Here is a 20547-nt window from a genome sequence, read left to right as displayed (position 1 = left end):
ACCGCATACAATGTATCTATTTCCAAATACATACATATGCCATGGAATCAACTAATCTTATTCCCTACAAAGGGGAAATAAAATAGACAAATAGACTCTTAACCAAGTCAATGACCACCTAATAAACCTCGTATATGTCACTTTATATTCAATCATAAAAAGAAACCAAATAACATTTCAGTATAAAATACATAGGAAAATTCTATCCTAATATTTCCAATAAACACACACATAGCAAAACGTAATATAGGAAGATATTAAGTTTTACTTTCAATGAACTTTCTCAGGAAATACCAGTTACAATGATTTCATATATACACTTGCTTTATTAAAATTATGGCACTTATAACAGCAGAAATAATTACATGGCTTCATATCCAGAAACAATACAATAGTGGAGGCGCAAACATTCCTTATTATCAATAAAAGTAAAAAAACTTTAATACGTTCCATAAGCCCTTAATTGCATAAAATATTATATTCAGCATCATTTACAGCCAGCACACTTACATAAACTATTTATCACCACCTTTCTCTTACACTCTACAAAAGAAATATGTTAAAGTAAATAGGTATGGCAGGATGCTCAAACACGATGAAACTAAACGTCAGTTCTGAATCATTCATGGGGAATACGAGCTGCCAATTCCTTTTATAAACAACTGGATATTGTCACGATGATTTAACAATTTTTTAATGTTTTCAAAGTAAAATCCAAAAAACTCCACTAAGGGCCATGTTGAAAGACAAAAGATTTTTTCTTAACTGCAGCACCTTTAGACAACAAAAGATTGCATCCTGTTCAGCCACACTATATAATTTACAACATTTGTGGAAAATATGTACACCAAACAGGAAGCCAATGCTCTAACCGTTGGTAAGCACTGTTCTGGTGAGCAGTTCTTGGGAGCTCTATCAGCATCTGGTGATAAGAACTGCTACCGTTTTGAGTTCTCCACATGCTATCTTCATGAAATAGGAAGCCTGTAAACATAAGGTGTAAAAAAAATTTAAAATAAAGATGTAAAGTGCACTCAGTGCACCCTAAGAAGTACTATCTGCATATTCTTAATCAAGTAATATTCAGGATTAAAATACTGTACCATTTCTTAAATGTACTGAGTGTTTAAGATGTAAAACTGCAACAAATTCATAATCAGAACCAGCTGATAAGAAAATAATGCATCCAAAAGAGGATGCACTTAGAGAAATGATAAACTCAAAGACTCAATTCCCCTTATTTGTTTAAACCAATGATATGTCCAGTGTTTCATTAGCTCCTTCAGAAATACCGTGTTAAAAACATAAAATTAACTTCATCCTAACCAGACATACGCAGATTCTTATCTAACAAACTGCTAAGCTTTGGTTATATAAAGTGCAGTTCAATAATGTGCTGTCCTAACATTCACATACATCTAGCAAGCGTGCAGCTCACCACCATCATCAAAATAATTTTCTTTTAGATTCAGTCAAGGTCAGGTCTTCTGCTGATATTCACGGAAATAACAACTCCAAAATTCTTCCTGAACCACCTGCGATGTGCTTCACCAATCCGAAATCACTGACAATGAAGCTTAAACATACAGCAATTCCTATTTGTGCTCCAACACACTCAACATCTAGCTCTGCTTTCTTTAATACTTTCACACCTTTTGTTGTATAAAATTTTCAAGTTTTATGATGATACAGGCAGTGCATTCCATCACCCTCATAGCAACCTCAGAAGTGAACCTGTCGTTTGGGATCTGTGGGAAAGGAAGCAAATCAGGATATCTGGTTTTTAAACTATCCACACCGTAAGCTTCCAATGTGTGGACGTCATTTGTCAGTCCTTCAAGTTGCTGACTATACTCCTCTATTTTCTGAGCAAGTGCAGTTGGCTTCACATCTTTATCAGACTTGCCCCTCACAGCATAGTCAGCAGCAATCAAAGCTAACTTGGTAGAAAGGAAACATTTAAAGCACACCCATTCATTGGCGTTTTTATGAAGGTCATTCCTGGCAGCTGAGAAATTTGCTCTGGCTTGTCTTAACCATCTCCGCGCTTCAACTGGATTACCAGCTGACTTGAACGTGGGAGGAACAAAGAACCTTTGAGAGTAAGTCTGTCCAGCGGAAGGTGGGCATTTTTCTTTATTTTGTTGTTGCCTTTCAGATTTATGGCTTGTTGCTTCTTGATTCCACGAAGTATAAAACCTTTGAAATGAGAACTTGTCTGACTGAAAGCGGGATGCTGAGGTTGAAAATGTTCGCCTTGAGGCTCTGTCCGCATTTTGATCTAGAAAAGCCTGTTTCTCTAGTCTGTTAATTTCATTCTGCAAATGTTTAAAAACTTCATTAGCAATGTCGTGATTCTCTGGATTTTTGTCAGGGTGCCACTTCAAATACAATCGCCTAATAATCTTTTTTCTCTCAGATTCAGGAAGCTTCCAAGCTTGCTCTACCACTGACGTCACCTCTTTCAAAATGTCTGGTAAAGAATTCACCTTCAGCTTTTTGGGGGAAGGATGTTTCGAAGACGAGGCCTTGTGGCTCTCTCTACCAGGGAAGAGAGGAGGCACGCTCCGCAGACCAGGGCCGAGGAACTCTGTAGGGCTGGTTGGTGTAGAAGGGGCACTGTCCCTGCTTTGAGAGCTTTCCTCAGGCCTTGAAAACTTATACAGATCAAGAGAGCTAACTATTTTATACTCACTATAACCAATATCAATCTGATATATCTTTCCCAGAAAACTAGAATTATCAGCATCTTCTCTTTCGACTTCTTGTACAATAATTGCATATGTGTATGTTGGCTGGTACGACCCATAGATATCACCACCTTCGGCATCCACGAGGTACCCAACATATTCTCCGGGGTAAAAGACATTCATTGGATCCATAAGCAGAGTGTAATGAATTTCAGCAGGTATTGGAGTGCCGGGCAATGGAAGTTCAAGTTTTGATGGTTCTGAAGAGTCATATTTCACTCCTAAACTGTCGAGTTTCTCACTGATCCTGTAAATATCATTGCATCCTAGCATAGCAATTAAATATGAAGTGTCAGAAATCAAATTGTCAGTCGCTGACTTCAGCGTCATTGCTAATGCTAACAGGAAATTAATGTCTTTGCTGTCTGAGTGTTGGATGTAGAGCAGGATGACTGCATTACCAAATCTCTTCAAAAAGGCAAAAGTCTCACTTCTACTGTGGGGAATAGGATTAAAACCTTTAACTCTTAATGTCGTTTGAAGTTTTTCAAAACAGGACACTTTCAATCCTTCTCTTAGGGCTTTGCAAAGTCTTATGGCTTTTTCTTCATTGGCCAGGAAAGCATTATCATTTTCATGCTTCATAATTCTAATCAGTCCTGTAATGAACTGTTCAGAAGACAAGAGTAACTGCAGTCGTCCCTGAAGAGAACACAACGCTCCGAACTGACAGACTTTGGGAGCCTCTTCATCTAACTGTTCTTCAAGTATACTGCTCAACAAACGAGGTCTGAGTTTCTGAGGAAAGAGCATAATCAACTTCGTATGGAATCCATGGTCCTTCCCGAGGTAGCACTGGCTGAGATCAACCAACATCTGCACGCCAATGTTGCCCTGGATTCTGCTTTTGTAATGTGGGGCATCATCAAACACTAAGATGCTCGACTTCACCAATCTACCATCCTGGCTGGGAAGGTAAAGTGCGAGGTCTCGTACATTCTCAAGATCATTCCTCACCTTGACTGAATCATTCTGTAGACTCCTGAACAAGCCAGAAACTACTCTCTTCACTGTACGCATTTCATTAGGATCTAACTGTTTTCCTTCAGAATTTTTGAATATGCGGCTCAACACTTCAACATACTGCTTAGTTGAAATAATATCTTCAGTACCTAAATGTTTGAACAACTGATGAAAAGTGCCAAGTTCTAAAGGTAGCTTGTACAAGTAAGGTTTGAAATCAGATTCATATTCTAGATTTATCACTACCTCCTCAGGTTTCAGAAGTTTCCAACCATCTTCTACCATCACAAAAGCAACCCCGCGCAGCTGAAAACGAAACTCTCTTTTTTCTGCACTGAGAAATTCATAGATGCTCCTTAAGACCTTTGCTCTAGTTTTTACCATTTCTTCATCCAAAGTTGTTATGTTGCATATGTTTCTGCAGTTATTAATGACCTTATCAAGAGGGGGATCCAGGTTAACATTAAGCAGACTTAAAACTTGTTCACGCTGTTCTTGTGGGCCAAGGTCACTACCTTCTTGTTCTTTGATACTCAAGGGCGTGGCTTTCTCTGGGAGAATGGGGCAGGATGTCCACAACAGCTGGAGCACATCACACTGCTTAAACTTTGGATTTACTTGTGCTCCGTTGAACTTTATAAGAGGAAGTGTTCCGTTTACCTCTTGATACTGAGGATGAAATCTAATAAATTCAGCAGGGGCCCGCTCAGGACATAAGAAGGGTATTAAAGACAGTTCTTTCAAAAAATTTCCAGATAACAAATCCATTCGTTCTTGGAAGATATGATGGAGAAGGATATCAACTGTATTCTGCAATGTTTCCTTAGACCAGTTTTCTGTGGTAGCTCTCACACTGATTTCCTTAGCAAACTGTAACAACTGCTGCTGGGAAAGTATGTATTTTAGTCCAATATTTCTTAAGAATTCCACCCAGGATGTCATAAATGCAACTTGATTTTTGGGTTTTATAAGTTGTTCCAATTTTTTAAAGAAGTCTTTAGGAATAAACAATTTCTCTGGAAGCATAACTTCAAAAACTCTCACAGTTCTATCATAGAAATGTTTTGCTTGCTTTAGTCGAGTGTTAGCATCATAGATGATCAATAAACTTTCCAGTTTTTCAAAAAGTTGTTCCTTGATCTCTGACAGTTCCTCAATACTTGATAATCTATTCTTGAGATAGATCAAGTGCTCTAATTTTGCATCGTAAGAGAGATTTTCAATTTTTGGTAAGAGGTGTTTCAAATATACCTCAAGATCATCTACAGGTACACAACCCAGCACTTCATAGAGTTCTTTTAAGTGTATTTTTTCTTCAAGAAATGCAGATGGTGACGATTGTGTCCATTTTTCCACTTCAGCTGAAGGAATACTTTTTGTAAGTACATAGCATGCTCCAAATTTTGCAATGCTCATATAGCGACCACTGATGGATTTGTAGCATGGAAGTGATTTTAAAATCTTTATGTCATCTTGAGACATCAAGTGACTCAAATTGCAGTTGAAATACATCAAAAGTGCTTCAAAGTCATTTTCTACTAATTTTTCAGTTCTAAATGTTGAAGTTTGGACCATATAATGTAGAGCCTTCAAAATGCTTGCGGGGCTCTCTATGTTTGCAGTGTGACATGACAACAGAGGGACAAATGCACTGTCTTTGGAGCAGATTTTGTTCAAAGCAAGCTGAATACAGCCAGCTTTCATGAGAGCATGAAAAACTTTATCACTCTGGGCATTTGGAAAAACTGCAATGTGCATGAGGCTTAGAGGGAGAAGAACGTCCCCTTCAGGGACCACAAGCTGATTGGCTGACACGGTGAACTTTGTTCCAGGAAGCAATGCCCAGTCTTTTAGGGTATCAACAACAACATCAAATACCGGTTTTGTTTCTTCTTGCTCTTCCTTCACACTTACAGATTCGCTGATAAAATGCCATGTATTCTTAAGCCAAGACTCACTTGCAAAATTGTCTTTCCACTTTGTACAATTTTTGGTCTTATATTCACGAGGCAATACAGAGGACAGCAAATCCGCAAAGCTGGAAATATCAAACACTTTTGCAACTTTACAGTTCAACAAAATATTACTGTATTTCAAAAATAATGTATTCATGAACAAGTCTTTGCGGGATGGAATCAATTCATGGTATGTTGTCAGAAACTTGGGTCGTTTTGCATCAAAAGTTTGCAAAACACTGTCCAGTGTAATGAGCAGGGGCAGTCCCTCCACTTCAATCTCATTTTCTTCTGCATCCTTAAAACAATAATCAACCAAAAGTTTTAAACTATGAAAAAGTTTTAGGTTCGTCTGCTGGAGACGACAAGGCAGCTTCCCAATATGGCAATTAGTATCAGGAGAGGAAAATGTCATTAAAAAAGACCTAACATCAGCGGGAGTTACGTAACTAACAGGAATATCTGCGTCTATAAGACAGTGGTAAAGATTAGCAGTTTCATCACAGTTATAAACCAAGTTGAAACCAATTTCTAAAAGTAGGTGTTTCAGTCTATAGACATTCTCTGCTACCGTTTTGCGTGTTGTGATATTATAATCTGCACTTTTAAGGTGCTGTAATTCATCTTGCAGTAAATTGTCAAAAAATGGTCTAGTTTTATTTGAAGTAGACATATTAATCCAAGTAATTATAACCGCAGAGTGCAAGTCAGAGCCGTCAATATTGGGAGCCCGCACAACAGGTAAAAGACGTTTCATGTCCTCATGAATGCGGCTGTACAGAGCCTTCACCAGGCAATACAAGTCTGGCTGTAGATCCAGCCTGTTAACTGGGAAAAACGATAAAAACTTCTTTAAAGTGTCCTTTACCACATGAATAGGCGTGTTCTGTAGAACCGATAATGTTGGGTCAGACCCAGGGAAATAGCGCTTTTTTAACTGGATTAATAATTCAACATATGCAGGAGCTATTAATGCTGTCATCAAGCTGTTGTTCCAGTCACTTCGAACACCAACTCCATTATCATCACGCCACAGGTTTCTTCTGGCTGAATCTAGAGCAAAGTGGCCATTCACATGAAACGGCAATCCCGTCTCCAAAGAGAGCGGCAAAAAGCAGAAGGCCCTGTGGGGTTTCTTATAGTTGTGAGTAATGCAGGCAGCTACTCCACCGCGTGGAAAGAGAGTAATGTCTTGGTTCTTGTGAGCTGATATAACGCTCTTAGACACTTTTTCCATACTTGAAAACCCCGATCTATTACAAATTAACCATGTAGTGAGATTTCCTTCAGAGTCCTCCGTATCCATAGTATAGGTTATCTGTTGAACGGGTATGTCTTTGAGCTGCCTCTTTTTAGTAACACTATCAATTACAGATGCATGAAATTGCTTCCTTTTCAGTCTGTCTCCATCAGTGATTTTGCCCTTTACGGAATACAGAACATTCAGAGCTCCACTAGCTTTATCTATTTCACAAATAGAAATTTTTTCCATGTGATTAAGAAACATTAAAAGTTCTGCACCATCTGACCGCAATTTGTCCAAAAGATTCTGGACCATTCTGTCTGATGACGGAACTGAAGATATTTCTGAAACTTTTGCCATTTCTGCACTACGAAGAGGAAATCTAAACATTGTGCAATTATCCAGTTTAAAATGGCTTCCCAAATAAAGATCCAGAACATCTGAGAACTGTGTCCTAAAATCCGCATCCAAATCTCTAAACATGCGTCCAGGACTAATGGATGTGGCTCCAGGTGCGTACCTGGCATGAGGATCAAAAATACACAGGATGTCATTGCCAGAAATGAAAGAAGGACAGTCTGTAATATGGTATACAGAATTGAATCCTATTCCATACTGTCCAGTTTTACAAGGATTTCCTTCTTTGGTGCCTTTTCCAAGATTCTGAATTCCTCTGACATCATCTTCTGTAAAAGGCTGGTTGTTATACACACAAAGCGCTGGGCCCTGCAGTGGGGCCCACTTATCATCAAATATTCTATCGACTGGATGCTGTCGAGGATCAAACACAAAACAGATTTCTGTGGCCTTCGCATCATCAGCATTTTGAAGAAGTTCTTTCAGCATTTCCTTTTCTGAAGGATAGGCATTAAGGATACTCTTAATTCTGCTGGTCAGTTTCTCTTTCTGTCCAAATTCAGTGCCAAGTGTTGTGAAACAGATGTTGGATGCGTATCTCTCTAAGGCTTTATGTCGCTTTGGCACTGCTCCTAGTTTCACAGCTACTTCCCTGGGTATATCAGCGTGACAGTATTTCACAGTGGTATCCCTTACTTTTATCCAAGGACAATCATTGTAGCATAAAGATTTAGCAGGGAGAAGCTTAAGATTACTATCTGGCAATAATATTTTGCCATAGTTTTTCTCACAAAATTCTTGTTTCTTTTCTCTAATGAGACTCCATATTCCTTCACTAATTATTCGCCGGCAAAGCTGAAAATTCTCTTCTGTTATTTGCTTTGTTCCTTTTTCTTGATCAATAGATTCTAAAACAAGGGCAAAATCTTCAACAGTAAATGACTGCCTCACCCCCACACTTTCAAAAAGTTCACGGAAATTGTTTTTATATTTATTAGGCAACTGATAAAGGTATGGTGCTGCTTCAAAATTCAAATGAAAGGAAACTCTTTCTGAGTCAACATAAGCATTCTCAACTAGAATGAAGTTGAAGAGTTTTAACTTTTCAACAATTGACATCTTAGTGACTTCATTTTGCATCATTGCGTCATGAAGGTATTTGTAGCAAGCATTGGTGATGTTTTCCTGGTACAACGTAACCCCATCATCAACTGATCTTGCAACTTCTTTCAACTGGTTTACAACCAGATCAACCGTTGGCTTCCTTAGCAATCCCAAAAACTCTTTAACAGCCAATGGCATGGAACCACACCCTCTGAAGGAATGTGAGTTTTCATTTAGAATTGGTTGCAGAAGACAAACTATATCTTGATGCTCAGCTGTATAAAGGTCAGTTGCTGCAAACATGGTTTCAGGCTTAAAACTGTTACCTTTCCAGTCCAAAGAAAACCCTGCTGGCTTTGTTAGAAATGGAAGAAAGGGTATTGTTTGATATTTCGCAGCAAAGTCCCTTGCTCTGGGATCCCTTATTTTTAGCTTTTCATCGATGAGACTCAGCAGTATGCTGCTGCGCAGACAGGCTGCAGCATGGTCAGTTTTATTAACCTCAGCAACCGACTCTGCACGCTCTAGCATGTCATCCCACAGAATATCATCTTTGGCCATACCTAACTGAACTAGTTTAATCAAAATAATAGGATTAAGATAATCCTGAGTAGAACCATAAGGAAAGCGACCATCTTTAGTATCGAATAACTTTGCAACTCGTCCTTCAGGATGGATTAATCTTGATGGTAAAACCAAAGGATGCCCCTCAAGAGAGCAAGGAATACATGGAGTAACACGCAGAATTCCTGAGTATTCATCAACTTTTTCATTTAGAACAAAATTCATCAAAGGATCTCTGAGTTCTGCTTCAATTTCTTGAATATTTGGAAAAAACACTTCTGAAAAAAACTGTTTCTCTGAAAATGTATTTTCCAGCAGTATCTGTTTGCAGCCAGCTTCTTCAAATCCTAATTTTACTGAGGAAGGAAGTTCAACAGCACACAGGTTTTTTGATCCAGTCTTCTTGAGGTATTTCAAAAATATCTTGAAGGCCGCTGGACCAACGTCTCTTCTTTTAAGTATGGAGTCATCTAGAAATCTCACATTCTTCATGGAAACCCATGTAGATCCATCAGAGAAGACTCTGGTTAATTCTTTCCCTTTGCCATGAGCTATATCTTCATAAAATCCTTGACAAATTACAGAAAAATCATCATGAACGGAATCAGGATCAGGCCACACTGCATAGTAAGTATAATCCACCAGCTCCCCACTGGTGGCCAGGTCACGGAGGACGCTGAGGGCCTCTAAGTAAGCTTTCACAACAACGTGTCTCATGAAGGTGGTATTCCAGCGTCCTTTTGTATCTGTCTTCCAGATTTCTTTCCTATTTGAAGTAACAGCAAAGCACCCATTGATGTGAACTGGCAATCCTGTCTTTATACGTAAAGGCAAATAGCAAAATACCTCTCCCACGTGTGGTTTCACGGCCCACTTCTGGTCCTGGATCTCAGACAACAGAACTCCCACCGCCCCACAAGGAACTAGTCCCAGTCTTCTTCCGCTTTCACTCAGGGAAAACTTAAGAGCCTCTCCTGTATCCATGCAGGAGCACAGAAGCCATGTGGTACACTCCACTGTTTTTTGTGGCAACTCATCTGATGGCTTTTTTGATTGACCCAATTTAGCCATTTCAAAGAGAGCAGCTGGGTCATCATCCGGCCCTCTGAAAAGTGGTGACTGTAAATCCGCAATCCTCCTGAAGACGTGGTGAAATTCTTCAACTGTGATCTGAAGAATGCAAGATGACTTTGGGGCATCAGCAGGCGGCTTTTTGTTACTGCTGCTGCAAGTCTTCATGAGCTTAGCAGCTTCCTGTAAAACACTTAAGACAGGGGCATGCAATGCTTTGGAGGAGCAGGGTTTTTTTTTAATTATTACTGTATCTTGTGCTAAGCTGGGATTGGCTTCCTCAATTTTCAAGTACTTCAAATACATTGAGGTTACACTCTGAGTGAAAATGATAAGCCTGTGTCCACAGAGACTAAATTCATCCACAAGAGAGTAAATATCGGCTGTATTATAGCAGCTGCTACTAACTTCACTCACTTTCGCTTCTTGCTGAGTTCTAAACGACAGTCGGAAAATGGTTCCATTATAGCTGTAAGGGGCTTCCACAGTCAAAGGTAACTGACAGCCAAATACATTTATAAATGGTTTGAACTGATTAGGAAATTTCCTAAGTCTTTTCTGTTGTTTACTCCAATTAATTTTGATCCCAGGATTAGATTTGTCTTTAATGTGTTTACTGATATGATTTATGTTTGGATCGAACATTATCATGAATTCTCGACTCATAATAATGGGAATGTCAGTGATATGGTACACAGAATTAAAGCCAAGACCAAATTTTCCAACTTTGTCGACTTCTGCCCTTTTTAAAGATTCTCCTAACCTAGTTATGTTCACAAAATCTGAATCTGAGAATTCAGAATTATTGAAGGACCACAAAGCAGGCCCATGACAAGCTGCCATCCCCGGGTCTAAAAGGTTCTCTCTAATGTCCATATTTCTTCTCATATCAATCATGAAACTGCATTCTGTTGCATTTGCATCATCAGCATTTTGAAGTAGTTCTTTAAAAATATCTGACACTGAAGGGTACTCTTCCAAAATATTTTTAATTCTTACAGTAAGTGGTTCTCTTTGTCCTGACTGCTCAAATCCCATGTTTTCAGGATTGATCAATCTTGTACTAAGGCATGGAACTTTCAGCCATTCTGCAGTTTTCATGGGTATGTCTTCATGCACCAAAATGATTGGTTCCACCGAATCTTCCAGTAAGTCATTGAGGTCATCAACTTTAATGTCACAGTAACAGCACTCATGAATTGGCTTCATGATCAGTTTAGAAGTATTCTTGCTGTGATGTATAGGAACTGGTGTGTTGGGGCTTGCTGGAATCTGATTGCTATATAGCCATCTGATAATATTCAACATAAGATGAAGATTTTGTTTGCTTTCTTGTTCACTGAGATCTTGGTCACTTTTGAGATATACCTTCTGAATGACCATGGAAATATGATCTGATGTCAACTCCTCTATCGAACCACAGACCTTAAACAGTTGGTGGAATTTTGCCATGGTTTTAGGCACACTATGCAAATAAGGCTGAAGGTCAAGATCATGGAATGGTTTTATCACGGCTTGGGAGAGGGGACAAAATTTTTTGCCAGTCCAAACCCATGGAAATTTTAAGGCTCTGAAAGCATCTTTCCCTTCATTTAAATGATCATGCATGAATCCATAAATTTCAAGCAAAATATGTTGGAATTGATAGTAGTCTTCATCACTAAAGGTTTTCGAAGTATACCAATCAACAACAATTTTAAAGTGTTTTAAGACAGCACTGATACTAGGTTTTGTGACGATACCTAAAGCTTTCTCCAAGTTTATATGGACACTTTCAACAAGAGGAAGTGAGGAGCCCACTAGAATTGCATGCATGGCATCACACATATCCGGCGGAGCACAAAGGTCACAGAGGTCTCCTTTCCAGACTAAAGAGCCCGGATAATTCGGAGGCCTTTCCTTGCAAGCTGGAACCCATTTTATTTTCTTCAGTGTCATCTTTCCTTCAGCTGACTGCAATAGTGCATGATTCTTATTTAAAACTAGTAAGAGTGTTTTGGCTTTCTTTAGAAGAACATCCTGATTTGGACAAGAACTGACCTGCAAGCCTTCAATTTTTTTTGCCACTTGCACAACATCTTTCTCTTTGAGACTGGCTTCATTTTTTAATCCAATCTGTCTTAAAGAGTGAAGAATATCTGGTGAGGTAAAAACTGAAGGTGGGAAACAAGTTTCTTCTTCATCATAAAAGAGATCCTTTAGTATTTCTATGTCAGGATCAAAGAGTTCACTGGCTGATACAATCTGTTCCTGTGAAATCTGAATGAACTTTAATGGCATTAACCAATCAAGTACATTTGGATTCTCATTTTTAAGAGAGGATAGATTCTCGAGGATCCATAACATAAGATGTGTTATCTCTTCATGTGAATAAAATGCATTTTCCATGTCTTTTAAAACAAGCTGTAAGCAACTAGTGGTCTTTAACGTCTCTATTTTCAACATGTTTGCCAAGCGAATAGTAGCTTCATCACTGCTGTCTATCACGGGAACAGAGAGCCGCAGGCCTGGTGGAAGTTTGGCAGTATGGTGCAAGACTTTACACCCTTTCAGTTTGGTATAAGAGGAGAGTCCCTGACCAGATGAATGGTTAACTCGCTTGAATATTGTCAATTCCTGAATTATTCTTTTCTCCTTTTCACTGCTATCAGTTAAACCAGCTAAGAACTTCCTCAGGGCGTCTTTGTGTGTCGGAAGTAGCGAAGCTATTTGATTACACAATTTCTGCAACGGCATCTTCTCCATTATCTGCAAAACAGCACTAGGTAATGGTGAATTAATGTACTTTTTAATAAGTGGATGTTGTATGGAGGCATCTAATTTTTTAAGGATAATGCCTCCAAGTTTTTGTACAATGTCTGCTAAAAATTCTGGAAGCTGTGCTTCAGATTCATCATCTAAAATGACTAATGACGGAATCCTGAGTCTAATGAGTTCCACACACATCTGGCCTTCCTCTAGTGCCGTTCTGGGGATAAGTGGCATCTCATCAAATAAAGTCAAATCCTCTGAAAAATGTATATAGAGGTTCTTCCAAACCATTTTAAGCCATGAAACAGATGGGTGACGCTTGTCTTTATCACACGGATACCACTGAACGATCAACTCTCTGCCAGGCCAGAATGTATTCATTGCTTCTTTGATAAGACGTGCAAATCGTTCTGGATTTAGAAGCTGCAGCTGAGTACATGGTCTTCCTGCAAATCGTAGACAGAAATGTTATAAATATATATAATTCTACTGTAACTTATTTCGCTTTCTATTCTTGCAGATTAGATAGTACTAGAAAGTCAATTTAAAGAGTTTTAAGTACACTGTAAAAATGCAAAAATTCAGCATAACTGGGCTAAAATAAGTTTTAAATAGTAACCACAGAGAATCTACATACACATCAATCCATATTTATAACCATCTATAGAAGAAATAATTCTCTCTAGAAAGTGCCTATTTTAAATAAATATATAAAATGCATTTACATGTGTTTTTAAAATTATCCTATAATGCTCCACAAATGGAATCAACATGGAAAATAATTTTTCATGGTTATTTGTCCATAAATAAAAGCACCAAAGAAAACGTGGATAAAGTTAAAATAAGTACCATTTTATTGAAGGGTAAGTAATTTACAGGCAAACCCAACATGAATTTCCTTTCTTCATGTTTCCAGGAGCCACCTGGCTGCACAGGATGTAGAGAAGGACAGGAAGTGAGAGCACAGAGGTCGGAGTCTCAGTCTCAGCTCACCAACCCTGTCTGAAGCTGAGGCAGCAAAGAGACGTACAGTTTCCCTTCAGCCACCAGCTAGATGTGTAAGTTTGGTGTCACTTAATCTTCCTGGGACTTAAATTCTCTCATCTGGAAAAAGCATGGGGATGAGGTTCTAGGTCTCAAGACTGATCTATATGCACGCCCAAGTGTGGAGCAATTCCACAACTTTCCCAAAGTCACTGGGACCTAGCTGCCTATTACTCATTAAAGGATGTTTGCCAGAGCCGTGGGATTTCGCAGAAATGCATCAGGGTCAAGCCACAGGAGCAAGCGTGGCCCTGCTGCGTGGGCAGGGCTGTCCCCCACCAGGCAGCTCCACTTCTGATGTTTTACAAACTAGGAGACTAGTAAGATGTCATCTGGGGGCAAGACTTGTGCTGATTTTTAACCACTGGTCTAGAAAATCACACTTTACTTCTAAAGTGCATTCTGTGTTTCAGAGTTTCTAATACCCGGAGAAACAAAGTTAAAGATAACACTCTATACCTACAGGTATGTATTTGCCATGTAGAGAAATAAAAAGCACTCAAATCAATCTTATGGAAAACTAACATTCAGTTTTCTCCCTGTGTGTACATACAATTTCTAGACTCTTAAAAGACGAATTTTGGAAAAAGTTATAAAAGAGGGCACACCTCAAGCCCCTCGAAATTTCTGTATTTATTAGTTTTTAACCAAGGAAGGACATCCTTATTTAACAGTCTTCCACATCAGGAAGATGACTTGACCTCCTACCAAGAAAATCACCTTTCTTGCGACAGTAAGACATTTTAAAACTACTGTCATAGAAGTTTAACCAAGGGCACACTTTTGCAATTTTTGGAAGATAGCAATACCAAATTCTGAATATTTTCAGTTTCTACATTGCATGATTTAGGGTAAGTCAAGTAGTAATATTTAGGAAATCATACAACCTGGTCAGGAGTCTGACTGTATAAGCCTCTTGTTCTGCGTCTCATTAAAATACAGTTTTTATAATTCATTTTTAACAATGTATTAAAAAAATGCTTACTGGATTAATTATAACAGAATATCAAATCATATGTAAGGCAAGGATATAATACCAAAGACGCAAGAGTTAGAAATTAAAATTCAGAACACTCGGAAAACAGAAAATTAAATATGCACCACACTGTGTTCTGTGTTAATAATTGCCACATGACGTGCATTTTGTAAATAATTGTATCCAATATCCTTGCATGAAATTTGGCAATTTATAAAACACATACCTACCTTCAGGAAAATTATCTACTATTAATTTATAAATAAAATGCCAATAAAACATACACACTACATTTAACATGCAACTAACACACCAGTCATGCTCAAATGAAAAAACGTAACAGAAAATAAAGGAGAGAGAAAATGCAGTAAGGCCCAATTCTACGTACTCAGGTCGATTCAATCTGAAGTCCTGATTTCCATTTATTTTGTATTTAAGGCTTTAGGCTTTTAACCCTAAAGTACAAATGTTAACACAGAGAAAAGTCTTCATGTCCTGGGTTAGAAAGCCATTGAAACTGTAAAGCACCTCTAACAGAATGATTTCTAATGAACGACTTGTGTTTTGGTTGCCTAGCCTTTAAAAATATCAGCACTGTCAAAAGAGGGTAACTGGACAGTGAAAGTGCTCCTAGTGACCAGAAGGTTTTATCCAAACTGGTATCAAATATGATTATCTAATTTAGAAATAACTCTCCTAAGAGGAGTTTTTCCCTTACTACAGATCAGTTCAAAAGCGTAACATCAACACGCATCACTACTCAAAGACTGCGCTATGGCTTTTGTTAACGTTTGTTTATGTTTACATTCAGTCCTGACCTGGAGACAGGTTTTCACCACGGATGGAAATAGGATGTTATAAGCTACGTTAAAGCAGACCTAACCGCAACAGCTCGTCCCGAGCGCTCTCGCTGACTGCGCGTTTACTGCGCTGGGCCAGATGCTCCCAGAGGCGCAGCCAGCCAAGACTCCGGTGACCTGAGGCTGGAAGGACAAGTTTTTCATTGTTTTCCTGTAAGGAAGTGGCAAGGGCAGCTTTGAGGAATGACAAGTTCTAACAACGTTGCCCTGTGTGGAGAGACCTGAGTGCTTTGTAAACACTATGTGATAAAGTAAAGGTTCAAGGAAACGGTGAACTGAAGGTTGGTCAAATCTCCAAAGAAACAAAAGGGAGAAAAGGAAAAGAGCCAGAAAAGGAAGGAAAGGAGAGCCTGCTGTCAGCCTAGCTGCACCCGTCCAGCCCCACGGGTCCGGCAGCAGCACTGCAGGCACTGCAGGGTCCGGCAGAAACTTCCGCTCTAATGTGGAGCCTGCAGGCAGCTCAAAAGTAGCACTAGTGACCACACGCCTTCAAGAGGTCAAGACCGACACTCGCTGCTGCCTTCCTCGTGCTCCTCTGAACAGGAGAGCAACCATGGGGGGATCACCGCCACACGTGGAGTCCTAGGGTTGGCAGTAACCACGCAGTCTGCTTCTATCAAGGTTGTTTTCCTCTGTGATTACATCTTAAAAATGAGATATATTGATTAAGCTTTAAGAATATACAGTAATAGTAGCTGTAAATGATAAGCTACTTTTAATATAAACTAGAAACCAAATTTAATATTTATGTGAATTATCAGTATAACAATGACTTGGTCTCAAAATTATATAGCCTGAATCAAAGAACGGATTGACTCCAAAAACAATATTTACCATAAAAACAATTTCCATAAAGCAAATCTTGCATCCTCTAATATTCCAAGTGAAACATGAACTAGGGGAAAATAATATAGGTTGAGTCAAAAACCTCTTATTTAAAAAAAAAGGAAAGTCACTAAAATGACACACTAGGCACTGTAAGGCCAAGTAGCCGACGGTTCTTAAGGAGCTGCGTCAGCACCTTGCCATGCCTCGGTATGCCACGGGCGCGGCCGCTCTGCTGCTCCTAGCCTCAGCACAGTAAGCTATGCTCCATCCAGCATGGTGGGCCAGTGGTCTTCTCATCTCAGTCAGAGGGCCCACAACTGATTCCTTTTTAACTCAGTATTTATGTGTATTGTATAACAGAGGTGCATTTGCTCTCACGCCTTCCCATCACATACCACAGCTTAAAATGCAAATTTCAGCAGAATTCTTTCATTTGAGACTAAATGGTTCCACGAGATGAATGTTTCCAAGTCATTTAAATATGGTTTTATTGTGGTATGTATAACAACCCCCTATATACCTATATTAGTATAGTTTCCTCTCTCCTTTAATAGGTATTACCACCAGAAAAAAAATTGTTGACATAACTTCTAGCTACTTAGGTAAATGAAAAAACAGGATTCAAAGAATCAAATGAACAAAAACATGAGGCTACAAATGAACATAACATTTAGTCAGTTATCATACCTGAATATCCCCAGAGAAGCTGTTGTGCTAGAACATAATTAAATCCGTTCTTAGAAAAAGCCAGAATTGTCATAATTTTTACATGACAGCTACAGAAATTATTCTATATCTTAAAATAACACTGTTTGGAGAATCTTTACACATCATCATGAAAAGAAAAATCATAAACACAACTCCAAATGTAGCTGAATATACATTTAAGATTTAAAGATGTATTTCAATGCAAACTAAATCCAAACTACACAAGGGTGGGAAATCTTAGTTCAGAACAAAAGCAAAGAAGAAAGGAGTATACACTTTATATGCATAAACTACATTTCAACAACATAAATAAAGTCATTTCCTAAACTCCAAATGGGCTTTCTGTATAGGCTATCATCATGTAACATTCAGATATTCTAGATAAGAATTAAGAAAGGCAAAACATCTGATTTTTAAAAAGTTTTGGACCATGTCCACAAAGTAAGTATACAATTAATTCTGACTTTATGATAAAGAAAGGGAGGTTTACATTTCCATGGCTCGTTCATGGGACCACCAATAACAAACTTCAAAGAATTGCTCATGGACATCTAACCCCTCCTCTGCCTAAAGCAAGCCATTTATTGGATAAGTACATCTCCACAACTCTGAGAGATGTCTGCACACTTGGGTACCTCGGGCTAACCTTACCAAAGGAAGTTAAGCTCCTCCAATCTTAACATCCTTCCAATTACTTTAGAGGCATTTTGTCAGTCAGTGAAGATTGACTCAGTGCTAGAGATACAGAAAGGACCACGCAGACATGGTCCCAGACCTCGTCTTGCAGTCTAAGGGGAAGGCAGGCATTAGATAAATTATCGTCAGTGATTATACAGGGATGAGTCTGCGAGCGCTCTGAGGAGCTCAGTGCTCTGTTCACACACAGGGCTGCGTGCACAACGAGCACGGGCAGCGAGAGGACGGGAGGGCAAAGGAAACCATGCGCAGCACACCTTAGGGAGGAAAAGAACGCGTGGGCTTCCAAACATGAGAAAGACCAAGGGGGATACGGAAGGAGGTTATTAACAACAATCATAATAACAGCAAACACTGATATACCCTCTCCACGTACCAGGCATCTTTACAACACCCAGAAGATGCAGCCAGATAATAAGAAGGCTCACAGGAAATCTTAAGGATTTTGGCTGTTGTTCCAAGGATAACGGGGAAGCCTTTGAAAGATTTTCAGGTAGGGAGTGGGAAAATAATATTTTAGAAAGATAATCCTAGCAGTACTGTGCTGTATTAACTACAGAAGCAAGAAGAGGTGTGGGGAGATTTTCGACGTTATTTCCACATTCCAGGTAAGAAACGAAGGTGGCCTGAATGACGGTGAGGGTGGAGTTGGGAGGGAGAAAGACCGTAAACATGGCCCTTGTGTGCAACAAGTAGCTGTGGAAGCACAAACCCACATCCTCGTGGCAAAGCCTGCCCAAAATCTTGAGAATACTGCTGATCTATACATCTGAGGCTGCCACCTAAAAGTGCAACTTTTTCTGAAGATTTCTACATACATATATGAGATGCCATTATCTCTTAAATGAATACTGTAAATCCTCACAAAGTGTGTCAAAGTGGACAGTGTCGTATGCTCTCCATCCAGACACGAAATTTGCAGCCTTTCCCCTGACCATTTGAGACAGAACACGGGCCACCTCCTCTGTGAGGTCCCCCTGCCCTGCCCCCGCCTCTACCAACTCTCTTCTCTGTATCTGATGGAGGATCCATCATGCTAAATGACAGTATTATTTACATTGCTGTCCCCACTCAGCTGTGAGCTCTTTCAGTTTTATTCATCTTTATATTATTTCCATCTAGCACCATGCCTGGTACATAGGGGAAATTCAAACAAATGTTTATTGAAGAGTGTCTGGTCATGAAACGGAACAAAGCATGAGGCTAAATGTAATAAATAAGAATGAAAAAAATTTAAATGTAAATAAGATCTTGGTGCCAACCCATTAGGCATTCCTACCATTTGACTGAATCGATTGCTTTTTATCTATATATGTCCTCTAAAACCCACTTACCTGCTCTTCTAACTATTCAACAATTTCTGACAGCCACCTATTTACTCACGCAACTTACTACAGAAATAATCTAGACCTGGAAATAGAAAAAAAATAGAGAATCGTAGCTCCAATTCTGCAACTCAAGCAAGTCACTTAAATCCTTCAAACTCTTTCAGCTTCACTGTCTCCATCTCTCAAATGAAGATGATAACACGGGCTCTACTATCTCACTATCATAGAAAACAATTAAGACAAGAGAAGACACAGCTGTCCCTCAGCATCCGCCGGGCATTGGTTCTAGGACCCCGCAGATGCCAAAATCCGGGGATGCTCAAGTCCTTTACACAAAATGGCATAGTATTTGCATATAACCTACACACATCCTCCCATATACTTTAAATCATCTCTAGATTATTTATAATACCTAATGCAATGTAAACGCTATGTAAACAGTTGTTATACTGTATTGTTTAGGGAAGAACGACATGCTGAATAAAGATGCAACCACCGTAGGCCTTTCAACCTGTGGTTGGTTGAATCTGCAGATGCGGACCCACGGACACGGAAGGCTGACTATACTTACTTGAAAAAGATACTAAATCACAGGCACAACACCAGGGATCTGCCTTTTCATCTTGGTACTCCTGTCCCCCCAACGCCATCCCCACCCTGCCCCGCATATGGAAGCATTAACATGTCGAAGCAAAGTGTCACCAGGTACTGGGAATACAAAAATAAAATAATAAGCACCCCGCTCTCAAGGATTTTCTAGTGTAGCACAGTAAAAATATGATTGCAGTAAGGCAAAGAGAATTAAGTGGACTGTGTACTGGGCTCCACAAGCAAAGAAGAGGCATCTACGCCAGATTTGCCCGGCAGGGGCAGGGGTGTGGAGACACACATGAAAGGAAGCCTCTTGGAGGAGACTTGTGGGCTGAATACTAAAAGACGAATCAAAGTTAGCAAGGCAAAGTGGAGGACGGAAAGAGTATTCTAAGCAAAAGGAACACCATGTACAAAAATACAGATATGAGAAGACTTTCATTCCACCCACCTTGAAGGAGGCACTGTGCCACACGGCGGTGACAAATCTCACAGGGCTCCACTCTCATGAGATGAAGGGAGCACTCAAGTTTATCAATCTACAATGCTTGGGATGAGAACAGAAGAGGGACACTGAATGCATCAAGGTCAATGAGATGGCAAGTTCACAAGCATGGAAAGTCCACACTAACAAGACTAGATCGATCCTGAGAGAATCAGCATCCACTGGAGAACCTGCAGCAGGGGAGGGGCCTGAGCAGGTGGAGAGAGAGCATGAGAGGGAGGGAATCCTGAGAGAATCAGCATCCACTGGAGAA

The 20547-nt window shown here is 39.5% G+C and overlaps 1 protein-coding gene across 3 annotated transcripts in view; it reads right to left on the bottom strand.

Annotated features, from left to right (window-relative positions):
* Positions 1-302: 302 nt before the first annotated feature.
* The window catches only part of SACS (sacsin molecular chaperone), a 45904-nt gene continuing 25659 nt past the window's right edge, over positions 303-20547 (bottom strand). For 2 of the 3 annotated variants that reach the window (XM_046664727.1, XM_046664729.1), the window contains 2 exons: positions 17154-17180; positions 303-13204 (listed from right to left, as the gene is read on the bottom strand). In XM_046664727.1, coding sequence (XP_046520683.1) covers positions 1647-13204; positions 17154-17180 — 11585 coding nt within the window. In that variant the 3' untranslated portion in view covers positions 303-1646. The remainder of the gene's footprint in view (positions 13205-17153; positions 17181-20547) is intronic. The other variant, XM_046664728.1, reaches the window with a different exon arrangement.

Source organism: Equus quagga, chromosome 6, assembly GCF_021613505.1.
Source record: "Equus quagga isolate Etosha38 chromosome 6, UCLA_HA_Equagga_1.0, whole genome shotgun sequence".
Lineage (NCBI taxonomy): Eukaryota > Metazoa > Chordata > Mammalia > Perissodactyla > Equidae > Equus > Equus quagga.
This window is presented reverse-complemented; position numbering and strand designations above follow the sequence as displayed.